The sequence below is a fragment of the Jaculus jaculus genome, chromosome 2 (genome assembly GCF_020740685.1).
Source record: "Jaculus jaculus isolate mJacJac1 chromosome 2, mJacJac1.mat.Y.cur, whole genome shotgun sequence".
NCBI lineage: Eukaryota > Metazoa > Chordata > Mammalia > Rodentia > Dipodidae > Jaculus > Jaculus jaculus.
Window position 1 is genome coordinate 137,452,789 of NC_059103.1, and position 20,194 is coordinate 137,472,982.

The window sequence follows — 20,194 nt, forward strand, 5'->3', positions numbered from 1 at the left end:
CTGGGTTATGTGGGTTCTGGAGAATCAAACTGGGATCCTTTGGCTTTGCAGGCATATGCCTTAACCACTAAGCCATCTCTCCAGCCCCCTGTTTAGTATTTTTAAAAGGAGACTTTAGGGAACTTGAATATATCTGAAAATTAATCATCACAATGTATACTTTTAAGCTTCTTTGCCCTTTGATGCTTTGTCTTTATTAGGCCTGTTATTTATTTATTGTTTTTTTGAGGTAGGGTCTCACTCTAGCCCAGGCTTATCTGGAATACACTATGTAGTCTCAGAATGGCCTGGAAATCGCGGTGATCCTTGTACCTCTGCCTCCCGAGTGCTGGGATTAAAGGTGTGTGCCACCATGCCTGGCCAAGACTGTTATTTTTTAAAGGCATTTTTGTTTATTTATTTGTAAGCAAAGAGAAATGGGGGTAGAGAAGGATGGAAAGGGGGGAGAGAAGAATAAATGAGAGAATATGATCCCACCAGGGTCTTTTGATACTGTAGATGAACTCTAGATTCATGCCCCACTTCATGCATGTGACTTTATGTGGGTACTAGGGAATTGAATTCTAGCTAGAAAGCTTTGCAAGCAAGTACCTTTAACTTCTGTGCCATCTCCTTAGTCTAATTAGGCCTGTTTGTTAGGTCCTTAATAAAATTATTTTTAAAAATATTTATTTATTTACAAGGGGAGAGAGAAGAAGGGAGGGAGGGAGAGAGAGCGAGAGAGCAAGTGCAAACACACACCAGTACCTCCAGCCACTGCAAACAGACTCTGGATGTGAGCGCCACTTTTTGCATCCGGCCCCAAGTGGCCACTGAACTTGGGTCTGAAGGCAAGTGCCTTAACTGCTGAGCCATCTCTCCAGCCCATAAAATTCTTTTTCTGGTGAAGGGTTAAGACAATGAAGGTCTTATTATATAGCACAGTCTGGCCCTGAATTCCCTGTTTTCCTGCCTTAGCCTTCTGAAGCCTGGGATTACAGGTATGTGCCATCATGGTGTTAATTTTTTCCCTTTCACTTTCTGGCTCTTAGGTGAATTGCTATGAAGTCCAATAATAATTAGGCTTAAGTTTATGTTTTGGCTTACTGTGATGCCTAGTTACGTTTCTATTTTCTTTATAATATAGCTAATGTTTCCCAATACTGTTATTTTTTAAATCTATTATTCAACACATGTATTTTGCCTAATATTTCTTTTTATTTAATTGTACCAAAGATTCAGAATGGGAGTGAAATCATGTTAAAAGATATCACTCTTTTTTTTTTTAAACCAAATTCATAGAGCCTAAGAAAACCTTAAAGTTATGTGTTTGTTTTTTGTTACATCAGTTTTCTAGTAAAAAAAAAAAACACAAAAAATATTAATGATGTTTAAAAATTGATTTAGCTTTGTGCTGTCTTTTAAAAAAGTATTTTATTTATTCATTCATTCATTTATTTACTTATTTTGAGAGAGAGAGAATGGGCACACCAGAGCTTCTAGCCACTGCAAACAAACTCCAGACACATGTGCCACCTTGTGCGTATGGCTTACATGGTTACTAGGGAATCGAACCTGGGTCCTTAGGCTTCATAGGCATGTACCTTAACCACAAAGCCATCTTTCCAGCAGGCTGTCTTTTTTTTTTTTTGGTTTTATGAGGTAGGGTCTCATTCTAGCCCAGGCTGACCTGGAATTCCCTCTGTTTTCTCAGGATAGTCTGAAACTCATGGCAGTCCTCTTACCTCTGCCTCCCAAGTGCTGGGATTAAAGACATGCACCGCCATGCCCAGCTTATTCATTTATATTTTATTTGGGTTTTTCAAGGTAGGGTCTCATTCTAGCCCCAGGTTGACCTGGAACTTACTCTGTATTCCCTGGTTGGCCTTAAAACGATGGCAATTCTCCTATCTCTGTCTCCCAAGTGCTGGTATTAATGGTATGCACCACTATGCCATGCTTTGTGCTGTTTTTTAAAATAAATGCTAATAAGTTTAAATATAAAGGCAAAGCAGACCTGAATTACTAAACTACCAATTAATTTCCCTACACAAAATGACACACATAAAGGAAATATATTGGATTGATAGTAGTAAAAGTGAGTCAGTAGTTTGGTGTGCTGGTGCATACCTATAATATTAGCCCTTGAAAGGCAGAGGGAGGAGGATTGCAGAAGTATGATGCCCAGTCTAGCCTACATAGTGAGACCTTGTCTCAAATAATAATAACAGCTAAATAAAAAGAATGAATCAATAACTTAAGAATAATATAAAAAGTTATGTGAGGCTTAAATTTAAAAGCCATTTTCTGGGGGCTGGAGAGATGGCTTAGTGGTTAAGGCATTTGCCTACGAAACCAAAGGGTCCCATTTTGACTCTCCAGGACCCATATAAGCCAGATACACAAGGGGTGCATGCATCTGAGTTTGTTTACTGTGGCTGGAGGGCCTGGTGTGCCCATTATCTCTCTCTTTCTGTGCTTCTTTCTCCCTCTCAAATAAATAAATATATATATATTTTTAAAAGCCATTTTCTTTTACCAGAAAAATGCTTAAGAATAATTGCTTTCCAAATTGCTTTCTGAAATAATTTTTCATTTAATACTATTTATAAGGAACATATAATAAACTTTTTCATGTTTATATCCCATTAAATGAAGTTTTTCTTTTTCTTTTTGGTGCTTGGATAGAACATAAGGCTTTATGTATGCTAGTCAAACACTAATTTCAACAGTTTTAAAATTAAACCTGCTACAATGATTAAGATTCATTCTAGCTGGGTGTGGTGGCACATGACTTTAATCCCAGCACTCGGGAGGCAGGTAGGAGGATTGCTGTGAGTTCGAGGCCACCCTGAGACTCCATAGTGAATTCCAGGTCAGCCTGGGCTAAAGTGAGACCCTACCTCAAAAAAACCAAAAAACAAACAAATAAGATTCATTCTAATTTGTTATAAATTATTTTTCTTTATAATTTTTAAAAATTATTTATTCGAGACAGAGAGAGAGAGAGAGAGAGAGAGAGAAAGGCAGTGAGAAAGGGAGTGAGAATTTGTGCGCAAAGGCCCCTAGCTACTCTAGCAGTCTAACTCCAGACACGTGCACCATCTTGTGTGCACGTGCTGCCTTGTGCATCTGTCTGTGTTCTGGGGAGTAGAACCTGGTTCCTTAGGCTTTGCAGGCAAGTGCCTTAACTGCTGTACCAGACAGTTTCAGGTTTGCTGAGATGAACTTCCAGACTGGGCACAGTTATGGAGGAAGGGATTTATTGAAGCTTATAGATCTAAGGGAAGTTTCATGTGGCAGAAGAAGCTGGTCTGCTTTCAGGGGACCAAACACACAGAGAAGCACAAGCCTAAAAAAAAGCCACACAGCACAGCACACTCAGGAACTCCAGCTAGGCATACTTTGCATATTTTTGGATTGAAATCTGAAACCCACCACCACACCTCAAGATCTGCTCAGTGACGCCGCCTCCAGCCAGGTGGCTGCAGGTGCAAACTACAAACCCACTGAATTTATTAGGGGCCATCTATTCAAACTACCACAACTGCTAAGCCATCTCTCCATCCCTAAAAATGATTTGTATAAGTTGACTTTGAAACCTGTATTTGAACTACAGTTGGGAAGAATTTGGAGCTACCAATTTTTAAAAATGATTTTAGAAAATTTTTGATATATGTATATGAAATATATATGTGATTAAGAACGATATTTTTTCTTTTTTTGGTTTTTCAAGGTTGGGTCTCACTATAGGCAAAGCTGGCCAGGAATTTACTATGTAGTCTCATGGTGGCCTTGAACTCATGGTGATCCTCCTACCTCTGCTTCCTGAGCACTAAGATTAAAGGCATGCACCATTACACCCGGCTTCTTTTTTCTTTTTTTCTTTTCTATTACAGCTTTGGGCCTTAAGCATGCTAAGCAAGTACTTTGCCACCAAGTTGAATACCCCGCTCCTAAGAACTATTCTTTTTTCCTAAGAACTATTTTTTCCCTTTATTTTAGAGATAGAGCTAAAGAGAGAGATAGAGAGAATGAGAATGTATGTATGGGCATGCCTCTTGCAGCTGCAAGTGAACTCTATATGTACATACCACTTTGTGCATCTGGGTATATGTGGTTGCTGGGGAATAAAACCTGGGCCACCTGGCCTACTGGCTTTGCAAATAAGAGCCTTTAACTGCTGAACCATCTCTCTAGCCTCTAGGAAGTATTTTTAAGATAGTCATATACATAAGAATTTAAATATGTATCAGTATTTTTCATAAATTCTACTTTACAGCCTTTGCTGTGATGAAAATTGTTTAGGCTGTTAGCTTGTACATTGCCATTGTGTCTTTCAATTATCATAGATATGATTTTCAATTTATTTTAGTCTTACTTTTCTTTTTCTTACTGCCTTTCATGTCCTATTCAGATTCTTAGTGATCCTTTTCTGATTTAACTTCTGGACTTCTGTATTTAGCACAACTTTTCAAAGCATGTGTTTATTAGCAAATCTTCATTTCCCTAATAATATGTTTTTACAAAATGTCTTTTTCAAGGTCATATGCAAGCACAGAGCTCTCCTTTTGCTCGGGGAAATATATTCAGTGAGGCTCCATCTGAACTTCAAATTAAACAGCAAGAAATATACAAGAATTTTCTTCGTTTCCAGGTGAAAAACTTATTTTGTCATAGTTTCAAATAATTCTAAAATGCTTTGCAGTTATCCAAAATGTCTTAATTTGTGTCAGATATGTGTATAAGTAAAGATACATTATTTCATTCATATCTGAAACAGAAAAAGGCATTAGCTATCATAGACTTACATTTTCATAACTTTTTGATTATGCATTAACAGTTAAATCAATTTATTCTGAGATTACTAAATTAACACAGAATAGAAAAAAATCAATAGCTTTTCCCCCTCCAATAGTGTGATAGCTTAGACCCAGAATAGATTGCAAGTATATAAAAGTTATATTTCAGCTAGGTATGGTGGTTTTACAATTGTAATTTTAATACTCATTAGGTTCAGACAGGAGGATTAAAAGTTCAAGGCCAGGGCTGGAGAGATGGCTTTGAGGTTAAGGTGCTTACCTGTGAAGCCTAAGGACCCAGGTTCAATTCTCCAGGTCCCACCTAAGCTGCACCTATTCTCTCTCTCTCTCCCTCCCTCTCTCTCTCTCTCTCTCTCTCTCTCTGTCTTTCTCTCCCCCTCTGTCTCTAATAAACAATTTAAAAAAAAAAGTCCAAGACCTGCCAAGGCTGTATAGCAAGACCCTATTTCTAACAAAACAAGTCAGAACAAAACAAATTATATATAAAGATAATCACATTTTGCAGTTATTTGTCCATTTGTAGTAGGTAAATTGCCTTTGAAATATTAGAATGCTCAAACTATTTCCAAAAATAGGCACTGGTATTATTAATCAAATAAATTTACTGGATTTCATACTGCATTAACCTTGTGCTGAACATTCGGTATGGAGCTTGCGGTGAGATATTTGCCTAAGATGGACTCATTCCCTTCTCTTCTTTCCTTCCCTCCTTTCCCTCCTCAGTCATCCTTACATTTCAGTATCAGATTAATCCTATGGCCTAGTTAAGTCTTTTTTATTTTTATTTATTTTTTAAAAATTTTTTTGGTTTACTTTTATTTGCTTATTTGAGAGAGATAGACAGAGAAATAGGCAGAGAGAGAGAATGGGCACGCCAGGGCCTCCAGCCACTGCAGACGAATTCCAGATGTGTGCGCCCCCCTTGTGCATCTGGCTAACATGGGTCCTGGGGAATCGAGCCTTAAACCAGGGTCGTTAGGCTTCACAGGCTAGCGCTTAACCGCTAAGCCATCTCTCCAGCCCAGTCTTTTTTATTTTTGAGGTAGGGTCTCACTCTAGCCCAGGCTGATCTGGAATATACTATGTAGTCTCAGGGTGGTCTCAAACTCACAGTGATCCTCCTACCTTGATTAATGTTTTGCATTCTTTTTTTAAGATTTTATTTTTTATTTATTATTACAGTCAGAGAGAGAGAGAGAGAAGGAGAGAGAGGCCGGGAGGGGAGGTAGAGGGTGTGAATGGGTGCACCAGGACTTCTAGCCACTGCAAACAAACTACAGACACATGTGCCACCTTGTGCACTTGGCTTACATGGAACCTGGAGAATTGAACCTGGGTCCTTATGCTTCACAGGCATGTATCTTAACTGCTATGCCATCTATCCAGCCCATGTTTTATATTCTTTGTTCAAAATCTAGCAGTAACTTGCTTTTCTTGCTCACCGAAGATGTCTAGAACCCTTTAAGGCTATCCAATCTAATCCCATTCTACTAAACAGATTTCTCATAAACAGATTCTACCCCAGCATGTCATCTTTATAATACTAATTCTTGTGGACCCTTCAGTGCAACAATGACATACTGAATATAGACTTTAAGAAAGTATTGATGTTTAGGATGTATTAATGGAGGAATGGGGAAACAGACTAGAAACACGGGTATGTTGATAGAGTAGTGATAGTGAATGCATGGAAAGGACTTTCTAAGCATTGACAAAAAGAATATGGATATTGAATCTGAAAGAATAGCATGACTTCTTTAAACATTTATGACTTATTTATTTATTCATTTATTATTTATTATTTATTTATTAGAGACAGAAAGATAGAATGGGCACGCCAGGGCCTCTAGCCACTGCAAACAAATTCTAGTTGCATGTGCCACCATGTGCGTCTTGCTTACACAGGTGCTGGGGAGATGAACCCAAGTTCATAGTCTTTATAGGCAAGCACCTTAGCTGCTAAGCCATCTCTCCAGCCCATGACTCTCTTTTTGATCAATCTTTTAAAAAAATATTTATTTATTTATTTAAGAGAGAAAGAGGCAGATATATATAGAAAGGATGGGCATGCAAGGGTCTTCAGCCTTCAGCCACTGCAAACTCCAGATGCATGCGCCACCTTGTGCATGTGGCTTATGTGGGTACTGGGGAATTGAACCTGGGTCCTTAGGTTTCACAGGCAAGCTAAGGCATCTCTTCAGCCCTCAATCAATCTTTTTACATGCTATTTTTCTTTATTCAAAACTTGGTAGTTATCTAATCTCAAGCTCCTAAATGGATTCCTCATAAACAGATTTCACTCCAAGGATATTTGGCTACTGAAATGAGATAGTAGCAGGTTAAACCTGCTGCCCCTTATGACACAGCAAGTCACAAAATTTAAATTGTTCATGGTGTATCATTTAGTTCCCCCCTCCTATCAAATTGTAGAGCTTTTAACCTTTTTATTATTTATAAAATACTTTTATAGTATCTTATTAAACTTCAGAACATTCTTTATTAAAATCTAATCTCTATGTTATGGTATACAACTAAAACACAGACTAGTAGGCTTCTCCGTGGTGGCAGAACTACTGAATTATAAGCCAGTACTTGAAGCCAGTCTCATGACTTCTATTGTCATTGCTGTAGGAGCCATACCTACAGGCATAGGGATATCTAGGGAGTCTCGCTAGAAATTCTACTAGCAGTAGGGGAAGCTTTAATTACTCATTTTAGCCCTCAGTTCTGCGAACCTATAAATCCTCAGTGTATCTGGATTGCTCTCAAATGGGGGTGTGCAGTTGGGTTCGCATTGTGGCAGAAGTCACCTGACCAGGAGCAGCTTTTATTAGGGGGGGTTATTTTGGCTTACAGACTCCTGGGAAGCTCCATGATGGCAAGGGAAAATGATGGCATGTGTAGAGTTGGACATCAACCCCTAGCCAACATCAAGTGGAAAACAGGAACAGGAGAGTGTGCCAAAAACTGGCAAGGGGAAACTGGCTATAACACCCATAAGCCCACCTTTGATAACACACTGCCTCCAGGAGGCGTTAATTCCCAAATCTCCATCAGCTGGGAACCTCGCATTCAGAACACCTAAGTTTATGGGGGACTCCTGAATCAAACCACCACAGGGGTTTTCAAGTTTTTAGCAGTCTCATAATCAAAGAATTTTAAGAAAATATAAAATAACTAAATGGTATTTAATACTACTATCAAAAATATATTGTCAGACAAGCAATTTCAAAACATAAGCACTAAAATAAATGTTTAAAAATATCCAAGTGTGTGTATCAAGGTGACAAAAGAAACTTTAGTCTAAGGTCTATGCACGTACTACGGTTAGGTCATACTAATGCACCGGAAGTTTTATGCTCATAAATAACACTTGTGCATGATTTATGTCTTTAACTAAACTTTTTTTTTTGAGTCAAGCCCAACAGACTGACCAATTGGCACGTCAGGGCCTCCAGCCAGTGCAATGGAATTCCAGACATTTTGCACATGTGCAACATTGTGTGCTTGTGTCACTGTGCATCTGGCTTATGTGGGACCTGGAGAGTTGAACATGGGTCTTTAGGCTTCACAGGGAAGCACCTTAACTGCTAAGCCATCTCTCTAACCCTGATCTACAGTTTTTTAAAAAGTAAAATGTTAATAAATAAATTTAATTGAAAACATTAATAAAAATTTTGTAAGGCCCATGAAGCACTTTTGCATTATACAGTTTGAAAATGTGATCTAGAAGATGGCTTTCTTCTTTTTGTTGAAATTTTCATTATTGTTGGTATTGGGCTATGGATTTATTAGATTTGTGGTCCATGAATGGCTTACAAACTGATTGCATTTGATTTTGATGAAGTAGTTATCTTACTTGCTTAATGGATGATGCAGACGGAAAATCTGAGTGTTGAGTATAAGGCTTTGATAGATAGTAATTCTTTTTCTTGATACATGTTACTTTGATAGTAATTGTCTGCACACTGCGTAATACCAGACATTAGGTTGTGCAAATTTTCATAGTACCCTGGGAAATGTTAGACAGAACCCTAGTATATCAGATCATGGGACATATAAGAAGAATAACATTCTTGGGCTGGAGAGATGGCTTAGCGGTTAAGCACTTGCCTGTGAAGCCAAAGAACCCCGGTTCGAGGCTCGGTTCCCCAGGTCCCACGTTAGCCAGATGCACAAGGGGGCGCACGCGTCTGGAGTTCGTTTGCAGAGGCTGGAAGCCCTGGCACGCCCATTCTCTCTCTCCCTCTATCTGTCTTTCTCTCTATGTCTGTCGCTCTCAAATAAATAAATAAATAATGAACAAAAAAAAATTTAAAAAAAAAAGAAGAATAACATTCTTGTTAGTCAAAAAAATCAATGGCACTAAACCTTACATGAAATGCAGACAATAAAAATAACACAAATATCATAATCTATATTTAAGCACTACAAATCTGTTGATGATTTTAAGCCATAGTTACAAACATCCAGTAACACTAGCTGAGCATGGTGGCTCAATTTATAATCCCAGTACTAGAGAGGCTAAATCAGGGAGGTCATTGTGAGTTCATGGCCGGTCTGGGCTACATAGGGAATTCTAGGCCACCTTTAGAGTGAGATCTTATTTTGAAATACTAGGAAAACTATGTACTCTACTCATAGTATAATTTTCAGTGCCTCACTCCTAAAGGATATGTCCCATCTCTTGGCTCCCTTTCCTTTAGGTCTTGGATTCTGCTGTAGACTTATCCCTCTGTTTGCTCAATATTACAGACTTGGCAGGGAGCACTTAGTGAAACTGAATGAGCTTATTGTGCCTTAAAACATTCAGTTCTCAGGCTGGATGGATGGCTTAGCAGTTAGGTGTTTGCCTGCAAAGTGAAAGGACCCAGGTTTGATTCCCCAGGACCCATGTTAGCCAGATGCACAGGGGGCACGTGTGTCTGGAGTTCATTTGCAGTGGCTGGAGGCCCCGGCACACCCATGTTCTCTCTTTCTCTGTCAAATAAATAAATAAAAATAAATATTAAAAAAGATTCATTTCTTTTTTTTTTGGAGAGGGACACACTGGTGATTGAACCTAGGTTCCTGGGTATGCTGACTAAGCATATAGTTTATTACTGAGCTACTTTCACATCTTAATAGTTTTAGCTCTGTCTCTATTAACCTTCTAGTAACTAGGAAAGAAGAAAAGGCATTTTGAAGAAATGATTTTTTCATACAAATTATTGAACACTAAAGTATTAAGTTTAGTGTTTGGGAATTCTAATCAAGTTCAAGTACTATGAGATATAATAGTAGTAATCATATTAAATAAATACAACCATGAATAATCTTTGAGTACCTTTTATACAGGATGGAGTTTTATATTCTTCACAGTTTTTCATTTTAATTTTTGAAAACTTTTAGATGTAGACAGTAACTTAGTAGATGAGAAAACAGAGGACAAGACAGTTTCTTAAGGTCACACTATTGTTTTTGGTGGAACTAGAACTTAACTCATAGATTTTAACTATACTTCATGTGCCACTGTTGGTCATATACAGGACACCAAAAATTTAGGAACTTGAAAATAGAGTGTATAAATGTTGAATTTGTAGGATGCCAAGGAAAAGTAAGTGGTATTCTAACTTTTTAGTGAATTTTAAAAATACATTTTTTTATTTATTTGCAAGGAGAGAGAGAAAGAATGAATATGGATACACCAGGGCTTCACCTGCTGCAAACAAACTCCAGATGCATGTACCACTTTGTGCATTTGCCTTTACATGGGTACTGCAGAATCGTACCCAGGTTGTTAGGCTTCGCAGGCCAGTGCCTTAACCACTGGGTCAACTTTCCAGTCCCTTTAAAAAAATTTTTTGTTTGTTTGTTTGTTTGTTTGTTTTGAGGTAGGGTCTCACTCTAGCTCAGGCTGACCTGGAATTCACTATGTAGTCTCAGGGTGGCCTCGAACTCACAGTGATCCTCCTACCTCTGCCTCCCGAGTGCTGGGATTAACTTTTCAGTAATTTTGCTAAATAATAACTAAACTTTATTCTTTAGATTGAGGAAAAGAAGCAAAGAGAAGAAGCGGAACGAGAGAGACTGAGAATTGCAGAAGAAAAAGAAGAAAAACGGCTTGCAGAACAGAGGGCACGAATTCAGCAAGAATATGAAGAAGAACAGGAAAGGAAAAGGGAGAAGGAGGAGGAGGTGCATTTTCCTACTATTGCTTTGTCTGCAAGTGATTTTTTTTTTTTAAATGGGATCTAGTATCTGAGCTCAGGAATTCATACTTACACAGCATGTGCTTTATCTACTGAGCATCTCCCCAGCCCTGGAAGTAACATGTGTTCATGCTGTGGTGTGCCTATGGAGGTTAGAAGACAACTTTGAGATGTCTGTGCTCCACTTTCTATCAGAACTGCCAGACTGCCAACAAACATCAGACTAGCTAGCCTGTAAACTTCAGATTCTCCAGGCTCTTCCTCCTATTGTTGTAGGAGCCACTTATATACCTGGCTTTACATGGGTGCATGGGAGTTAAACCCCAGACCAGTAGGCTTTGTAGGCAAGTTTAACTGCTGAGCCATTTCTTTAGCCCCAGGTAGCAATTTTAAAAAATACTATTTATTTAGGAGAGAGAGGGAGAGAATAGGCATGCCAGTGCCTCTAGCCACTACAAACTCTAGATGCATGTGCCACCATGTGCATTTGGCTTATGCAGGTGGGTACTGGGGAATCAAACCTGGGTCCTTAGGATTCACAGGCAAATGCCTTAACTGCTAAGTCATCTTTTCAGTCTCCAAGTAGCAGTTTTACTTTATTTTACTTTTTTTTTTTTTTAATGTAGGATCTAACTGTAGCCCAGGCTGACCTGGAATTCACTATGTAGTCTCAGGCTGGCCTCAAACTCATGGTGTTCCTTCTACCTCTGCCTCCTGAGTACTGGGATTAAAGGTGTGCACCACTATACCTGGCCCAAGTAGCAATTTTTTTTTTCCGAAGTAGAGTCTCACTCTGGCTCAGGCTGTCCTGGAATTCACTATGGAGTCTTAGGGTAGCCTCGAACTCATGGCGATCCTCCTATCTCTGCCTCCCGAGTACTGGGATTAAAGGTATGTGCCACCATGCCTGGCTTCTAAGTAGCAATTTAAAAAAAATATTGTATTTATTTATAAGGAGAGAGAGAGAGAAGAGAGATAGAGAGAATGGACACTCCATGGTCTCCAGCCACTGCAAATTAACTCCATACACATGCATCACTTTGTGCATCTGACTTTACATGAGTACTGGTGAATTTAACTGGGATTGTGTGCTTTACAGGAAAGTACCTTTACCACTGAGCCATCTCTCCAGCCCCCAAATAGCAAATTTTAAAGTGTATTCCAGAATGTATATGAGACATTTATAGTTTTTATTTATTTTAAAGCAAAGACTAAAAAATGAAGAGCTCATTCGGTTAGCTGAGGAAAGAAGAAAAGAAGCTGAAAGAAAGAAGAAAGAAGAGGAAGAAAAACATAACTTGCAACTCCAGCATTACTATGAGAGAGAAAATATGATTGGGGATGATACCAAGGTGAGTTTTAGATGAAAATGCTAATTACAGCCATCTTTTAATCCATAGACACTGTGAGAGTGGGGAATAGTTAGAACAACTAAGTGTGGACACTGTGTACTGACCTGCTTATGTGAGGTCATGTCACTACTACGTTGGCTTCTGTCCTGTGAAAATAACGGCTTTGCTGCCTTTAACCATTCTTAGTTGTCTTTCCAAGGTCTTCAGCTGTGCAGCCAGAGTATGATCTGTAGACCAGAACCCTGTGAACTGTTCTGGTACATGGCAACAGTAAATACAGAATTTGAGAGTACTGAGAAATGTGTGTGTGTGTGTGTGTGTATGTGAGAGAGAAGAAAGAGTGAGTGCAGAGGCTACAGGAAAATGTTGGGTGCCTTTCTTTGATTGCCCAACCACATACTTCCTTGAGAGGTGACCACCAGATAATTCTTTTTATGTGCAAACATGTAATAAGAATCCAAAGAAAACAAAATGGTGGTATCATGATGATACTTGTTGATGCTACTATTATCATCCTCCTAGCAGAAGACAATCCTACTGAGAAAACGAGCACTTTGGTCATTTAGTCTTTGATCTTTAGCCTTTAACTGGAAGTGACCTATAGACAATGAAGACTACTTCCTTTTACTGCATTTTTTACTTGTGTGCATTCTGGGAGCATGTTGATCGCTGGTTCAGTCCAGGCAACTGACATGCTTTTATTAGTCATACAGTATTAATGCAGGTGTCAGGAAATGTCAGATACAATTCCATTTTTGTTTTATTTCTAAGCTTTTGGAAGCGCTCCAGGCCCTTTGTGTACAATAAGTGACTTCCCTGGTGTGTGTGTGTGGGGGTGGGGGGCGGGCAGGAGGTGTCTATTGCCGGCAGTGGGCGCTGTCATAGGAAGAGCTCACTAACTCCTGTCATGGGTGAGCCATGCATGATAGGGCCTATGAAATAGCAGTTAGTGAGGGATCCAACTTCACCTTGAACATCACCCCAACTGTTTATATTGGGATTCCATGCATGGTGATCCTAAGGTTAACAGCATGAATTAACATACATCTTTAAAGGACTGTAAAAGATCATTGCATATTTATTTAATTGTTTATATCTGTTGTCAAATTGTTTTGACATGGGAAGTTTTCAAAGAACATTGGCAGAGAGGTAGAATATGTTCTCCCTATGGTGAAAATAAATTCATTTGTTGTATATAGTTCTCAGTCTCTGGAGTTAAGGTATGAGTAATATAGGGTATGGATGGTTTAACCAAGGCTTTATTTTAGAAGTAAGAAAATTGGCAGTAATAAGAAAGCTGCTGTAGTCTGTCATTTGGGCCTGTTGTACATTAAAGATTTCACCCCAACTAGATTACACTCTGTTACTTCTTCCTAGTTATCAGCATGAGCCATACTACCTAAACACTATTTCATTGTGGGGGTTTTTTTTTTTTTTTGTGGCCAGAGTGCTCCTGAAATTCTCTGGTCTCTGAACCTGCGCACCCCTGTGGACTAGGGTTACAGATAATCATGTCCAGCTTTTTATATGGGCTCTGGGGAATCAAATTTGGTGTTCTGTGGTGAAGAAAGCCATCTTCCAAGCCTATTTACAGGTTTCAGAACACTTTTGCTCACATATATTTCTTTCCTATGCTTGCATGCTTTTTCCTCCCTCCTCCTTTTGTGCTGACTCAGCCTTCCTTTCTTCCTTCTTTCTCTCCAGCCCCAGAATGTTGGATTTTGTCAAATGCATTCTCTGTATCTAATGAAATGATCATATGATTTTTGTCCTTCAGTCCATTTATATAATATGTTACATTTATTGATATGTATATGTTGAGCCATCCCTGCATCTCTGGTGTAAAGCCTACTTAGGGTGAATATTTTTCTGATATATTCGTTTATTCTGTTTGCCAATATTTTGTTGAGAATTTTTGCATCTATGTTCATGAGGGAGATTGGTCTGTAATTTTCTTTTTTTGTTCTATCTTTGCCTGGTTTTGGTATCAGGGTGATGCTGGCCTCATAGAAGGAGTTTGGTAGAATTCCTTCTTTTTCTATTTCATGGAAAAGCTTAAGAAGCAATGGTGTTAGTTCTTCCCTGAAGGTCTGGTAAAATTCACCAGTGAATCTATCTGGACCTGGATGTTGTTTAGTTGGGATATTTTTGATAACTGCTTGGATCTCCATACTTGCTATAGGTCTATGTAAGTGATTAATCTCATCTTGATTTAATTTAGCTAGGTCATATAAATCAAGAAAATCATCCATTTCTTTCAGATTTTCAGACTTAGTTGAGTATATGTTCTTATAGTATGTCCCTATGATTTTTTGCATTTTTCTGGTATCTGTTGTGATTCTGCCTTTTTCATCTCTAATTTTATTAATTTGTGCCTCTTCTCTCTCTCTTTTGGTCAGATTTGCTAAGGGTATATCAATCTTGTTTATCCTTTCAAAGAACCAACTCTTTGTTTCATTTATTCTTTGGATTGTTATTTTTGGTTTCTATTTCAATAATTTCCGCCCTAATCTTTATTATTTCTTCCTGTCAGTTTGCCTTGTTCTTTTTCCAAGGCTTTAAGGTGAAGCATCCTTCACCTTACTCGAGAAGAGGTCGTTTACTTGAGATCTTTCTAATTTCTTAATATAGGCACTTAAAGCTATAAATTTCCCTCTTAGGACTGCCTTCATTGGGTCCCAAAGGTTTTGGTATGCTGTGTTCTCATTATCATTTGACTCTATGAATTTTTTGGTTTTCATCTTGATTTCTTCATTGGCATCTCTTTCCCAATTTCGGGGAAGTTTATGATTTCTTTTGAAAACACCTACTATTCCCTTTTCTACTATACCCTGAATTCTTACGTTTGATCTTTTCATAGTGTCCCAAATATCTTGATATTCCCATTCATATTTTCCCATTAATTTGTCTTTCTCTTTGTTGGACTGTATTAGATCTTCCACCTGGTCTTCTAGTTCTGTCCTCTCCTTCATCCATTCTACTAGTGAGATTTTCTACAGAGTTTTAAATTTCATTGACTGTGTGTGCTTCATTGCTAGTAGTTCTGACTGGTTCTTTGTTATTTCTATTTCCTTAATTGTGTCTTATATTGACCTCTTTATTTCATTAAATTGGGTTCTTGTGTTTTCTTTGATTCCTTTGATTTCCTCTTTGACTTCTTTGAACATAGTTATAATCATTCTTTTGAAATTTTTCTCAGTCATTTCCTGTAACTCATTCTGACTTGAAGTCATTTCTTTATGCATTTATATGTTTTGGTGGATTTATATTATATTGTCTTGGTTTTTGGTGTTTTTTGTGTTATAATGTACATCTTTTTGCATCTTGGATTAATTTAATGCTTGGATTTTCTAATTAGCTGCAGTATTATTAGATGTATCAATAAAGCTGATGTTATATATCTTCAGGGGAGGACCTTAAGGTGCTAGATGTGGCTCTTAAGACTCTCAGAGTATCTACAAAAGTGACCCTAGGTGTCGCATTTGCCTGCTGTGAGAGTATTTAAGTAGGCTGAGTGGAACAAAATACAGACAGATGCTAAAATTTAACTAAACAATGTACATATTCAATGAAAAGCAGCACAGAGTATTTATGCACAAGTAGGTATTGGGCTAGAGGGATGGCTTAGTGTTTAAGGTGTTTGCCTGCAAAGCCAGAGGATCCCAGTTTGACTCTCCAGAACCCATGTAAGCCAGATGCACATGCATCTGGAGTTCATTTGCAGTGGCTGGAGGTCATTTCTGATGCATTAATACTTTTTGGTGGATTTATATTGTCTTGATTTTTGGTGTTTATTGTGTTATAATATACATATTTCTTCATCTTGGATTAATTTAATGCTTGGATTTTCTAGTTAGCTGCAATATTATTAGATGCATCAATTCTTCTGATGTTATATATCTTCAGGGTAGGAGCTTAATGTGCTAAGTGTGGCTCTTGAGACTCTCAGAGTATCTACAACAGTGCCCCAAAGTGTTGGGTCTGCTTGTTATGAGAGTATTCAAGTACACTGAGTGGAATGAAATGCAGGTAGATTCTAAAATTTAACTAAACAATGTACTCATTCAATGAAAAACAGCACAGAGTATTTATGCAAGAGTAGGTATTATGACAACCAGATCCTCTAACAAAGTCTCAATCCCTTAGGGGGTGTGTTGCCCCACACCCTTAATCCTGTCAACTAGGAGGTTAAGATTTCTGGTCTGTTCAGGGTTCCAAGTCAGCTTGTGTCCACATGAAACCCTTCCCTAATGAACAACAGAAGAGGAAACAAGACCACTAGAAATCAAGTAGCAACAAATAGCAAGTCCAAAATATAGCTTATTTAAGAATGGTAAGTCTGATCATCCTTCATATTTAACATATAATTTATCTTGATATGGAAGAACAACTAGCACTTCCAATTCAAGCCTATATACCAGGCTTATTTGGTGGGTACTGTCCTGGTGTTAATCCCTTACCTTTTGGGATGATTTTGGTCTCAGTTATGCTGCACTCCTGCTTAGATCTGTCTTTGGTGTGCTGTGTGTTCAAGTAGGCTGGTTGGGTCACTGGATCGCTGCTCTGGTCATTGGTGCTGGGTACTGTGATCTCCCTTCCCCAGGTCTCTGGTGCTTGCTGGCACTTGTGCTAGAGGTAGGGGAGGGGAGGCTTTGGGTGGTGGCTCTAGTTTTTTTCCGTGGTCCACATGATCCTATACCTTGTGACCTGGTCCTCCATTGGTCACTGCTGTTCCCCCTTCATGTTTCTTGAGTTTGAGAGGAGCTCCGGTGTGAGTGGAACATCCCCTCACTTGGCTTTTCCTATCGCACAAGCCAAGCTTTGTAGCTGTGGCCCTGCTGACCTGGTGCTGCTGCTGACTTGGTGCTGCAGTTGTGCTTTTGCCTGCCTATGGGGCTCTGGATGCTCTGGATCTCTTCTACTTCTCTGCTGCCATTTGTAATTTTTTATACACCTCACTTTTTAGTAGAAGAGTGTATTTTTTTTTTTTTTGGCTTTTTCTCCCCTAGGCTGCTTTGATGTGGTTCCTAAGCTGTCATCTTAACCAGAAGTCTGTCTTATTTCTCTTTTATTTTAAGATGATATTTTCATTTTGGTTGTGTGTTTTTATTTATTTTCTGATTTTGGAATGCTGTCGCTTTATAAGTTTATTTTGAAAGTAGTAAAAACAGTTTTATTTATGAGGGGCAGCAGAGAGAATGGGCATGCCAGGGCCTCTGGACCCTGTGAATGAGCTCCAGACACATGTGCCACATTGTTCATCTGGCTTATGTACAATCTGGGGAATTGAACACGGGTCTTAGGCTTTGCAGACAAGTGCCTTAACTGCTCAGCCATATTTCCAGCCCTATTTTGAAAATCTTAACATGAGAGTTATATTTTATTTACTTATTTTATTGAGGGAAAGTGAGAGAATTGGTGCTCCAGGGCCTCTAGTGACTGTGTGTACCATCTTGCGTGCATGTGTGACTTTGTATGCTGTGGCCCCTTGTGCGTCTGCCTTACACAGGATCTGGAGAGTTCAACATGGGTCCTTAGGCTTTGCAGGCAAGTGCCTTAACTGCTAAACCCTTGTTCTAGCCCTTATTTATTTTTAAAACTAATTTTCTTTTTATTTATTTATTTGAGGGAGAGGGACGGATAGAGAAAGAGTGAGAGAGAGACTGAGAGGGAGAAAATGAGCATGCCAGGGCCTCAAGCCTCTGCAAATGAACTCCAGACACATGTGCCACCTTGTGCATCTGGCTTACCTGGGTCCTGGGGAATTGAACCCAGGTCCTTTGGCTTTTCAGGCAAGCACCTTAACCTCTAGGCCATCCCTCCAGTCTGATAGATATATAGACATATGTGTGTGTATATATCTATATATATAATTTTGGTTTTTTTTGGTGTTTTGAGGTAGGGTCTCACTGTAGCTAAAGCTGACCTGGAATTCACTATGTAGTCTCAGGGTGGCCTCGAACTCACAACAATCCTCCTACCTCTGTCTCCTGAGTGCTGGGATGAAGGCATGTGCCACCACGCCCAGCTTCCGACAGTTATAGTTTTTAAATTAGGTTATAAATATCTACTATATCTGTTACATTTGATTGTATACAATTGAGTTTCTGAGTGCTTTGTAAAAAGTACTTTATTAAAAGAATTAACAGTCTGAACTTTTTAAATGGTCTTATATGTGACTATTGTATATATAGTTTATATGTATGTATTCAAATAAATTTGCAACCTTTTTTTTTCAGCGCTTGAGGCAGCCTTCTCCTGTAGTTCCTGCTCTTCAGAACAAGATTGCAAGCAAATTCCAAAGACCTCCGTCAGTTGACACCATCATAAATTCCTTTATTCAAGTACATACTTGTACATCTTAATTCAGTTATTTTAGGATTGGAGAGATTGGATGAAATGTTCTTATTATATGAGGATAGATTAATGCCTTTAATAGGGCACAGAGCTGATATCTTCATTAGTTTTCCTGTGGCTATAGTTCTTATTGACAGTAATTGCTGCCCTAAAGTTTAATTGTTTTGGCAAACCATAATCTAGCAAATACTATTTGTCCAGGCTCCTTAAGAAAGTCTTTTCTTTGGAATTCATCTTCTAGCTAGCTCTGGTTATGCTTATGAAGTGCCTTATTTTAGAGTAAGTTACCTTCAAAAGAAATCTGGGGAAATGTTCCAGAAGCTTGACTTTTGAGTTGGTGCTTACGCAGTCAGTAGGAAGTGGTCATAAAGATAAGGAGGGAAAGGACTTTCAGTAGTGCAGAGTAGTGTGTGTGTAGGCCATGTTGTTCTGGTCTGGTGGCTCCTTTATACCAGGACAGCACAGAGAGAACCTTATAGGGTGTTGGAACATGTACAGAGGGCTTTGACATTTTTCCATCAATTCATAGATTCCAAATACGCTAAATACCAGAATAAGCAAAGAAATGTGTTAGAAAAAAATTTTCCTGAATCCTAGAAGGAGTTTGATTCATTTGTTTTATGTTGAAAAATGCATGAGAACACCCATAGTAATATTTAAGTAGAGTGACATGGCCACTTTTGCTTGTTTAAAATTCTGTCACGAAGTCAAGACCATAAACATTGAGACAAGTTTAGATGCTTTTGTAGAAGTCCAGATGTGAGATTTTGAGGACATAAAACAAAGAACTAAGAAGTAAAATCTCATGAAATTCTCAGCACACCAGTAGTGGTACTTGACTGAGTGCATGTAGGTAGATGTCAAGGATAACTTTCAAGTTTCTGATGAGGGTTATGTAGACTAGGAGTTTGAAAACTGAGCAAGGAGTTTTGGACTAGATTTGTAGTTCAGGAAGCTATTAGTACATATGTACTTATCAAGTTAGTAAGATTGTCTGGGATGATTATGTCCAGCAGAAAGTGATGAGGGAGGGATAAGGATGGAAATCTGAGGAACTAACAGTGTTTGAGATGCAGAGAGAAGATGAGAGAAATGAACAGTGATGCCAGTTGTTACTGTCCACGTAAAATACAGGCTTAAGTTGCCCACTGAATATGATATTTAGAGATTGCTTCATTTGGTAAGGGAGTGTTACTGGAGTGATGAGATGTGGAAGCAGATAGTAGCTGTTTGATAAGGAATAAATGAAAATAAGAAAGTAAACCCCAGAAACATATACTTAGTATTCTTTAAGGGAGCTTGGTTGTGAAGGGAGGAGGATGGACAGTGAGTGGACAAGTATAAGGCAAGAATTCTTTATGGAGGTTTTATGCAGAGAGAAAGGCAGTTGCAGGGGATGGGGGAGGATGGAAAAAAGATAATTAGAGGAATCCAGAGTCATTGAGGTACAGTATAGAGATTATGTGTAATTTGAGGCAAGGACCCTTCCATT

The 20,194-nt window shown here is 38.6% G+C and overlaps 1 protein-coding gene across 10 annotated transcripts in view; it reads left to right on the forward strand.

Moving 5' to 3' along the window:
- Cspp1 (centrosome and spindle pole associated protein 1) overlaps nucleotides 1–20,194 on the forward strand; it is a 164,833-nt gene that overhangs the window by 117,471 nt on the left and 27,168 nt on the right. For all 10 annotated transcript variants that reach the window (XM_045143285.1, XM_045143289.1, XM_045143287.1 and 7 more), the window contains 4 exons: nucleotides 4,524–4,636; nucleotides 10,830–10,979; nucleotides 12,199–12,345; nucleotides 18,585–18,689. In XM_045143285.1, coding sequence (XP_044999220.1) covers nucleotides 4,524–4,636; nucleotides 10,830–10,979; nucleotides 12,199–12,345; nucleotides 18,585–18,689 — 515 coding nt within the window. The remainder of the gene's footprint in view (nucleotides 1–4,523; nucleotides 4,637–10,829; nucleotides 10,980–12,198; nucleotides 12,346–18,584; nucleotides 18,690–20,194) is intronic.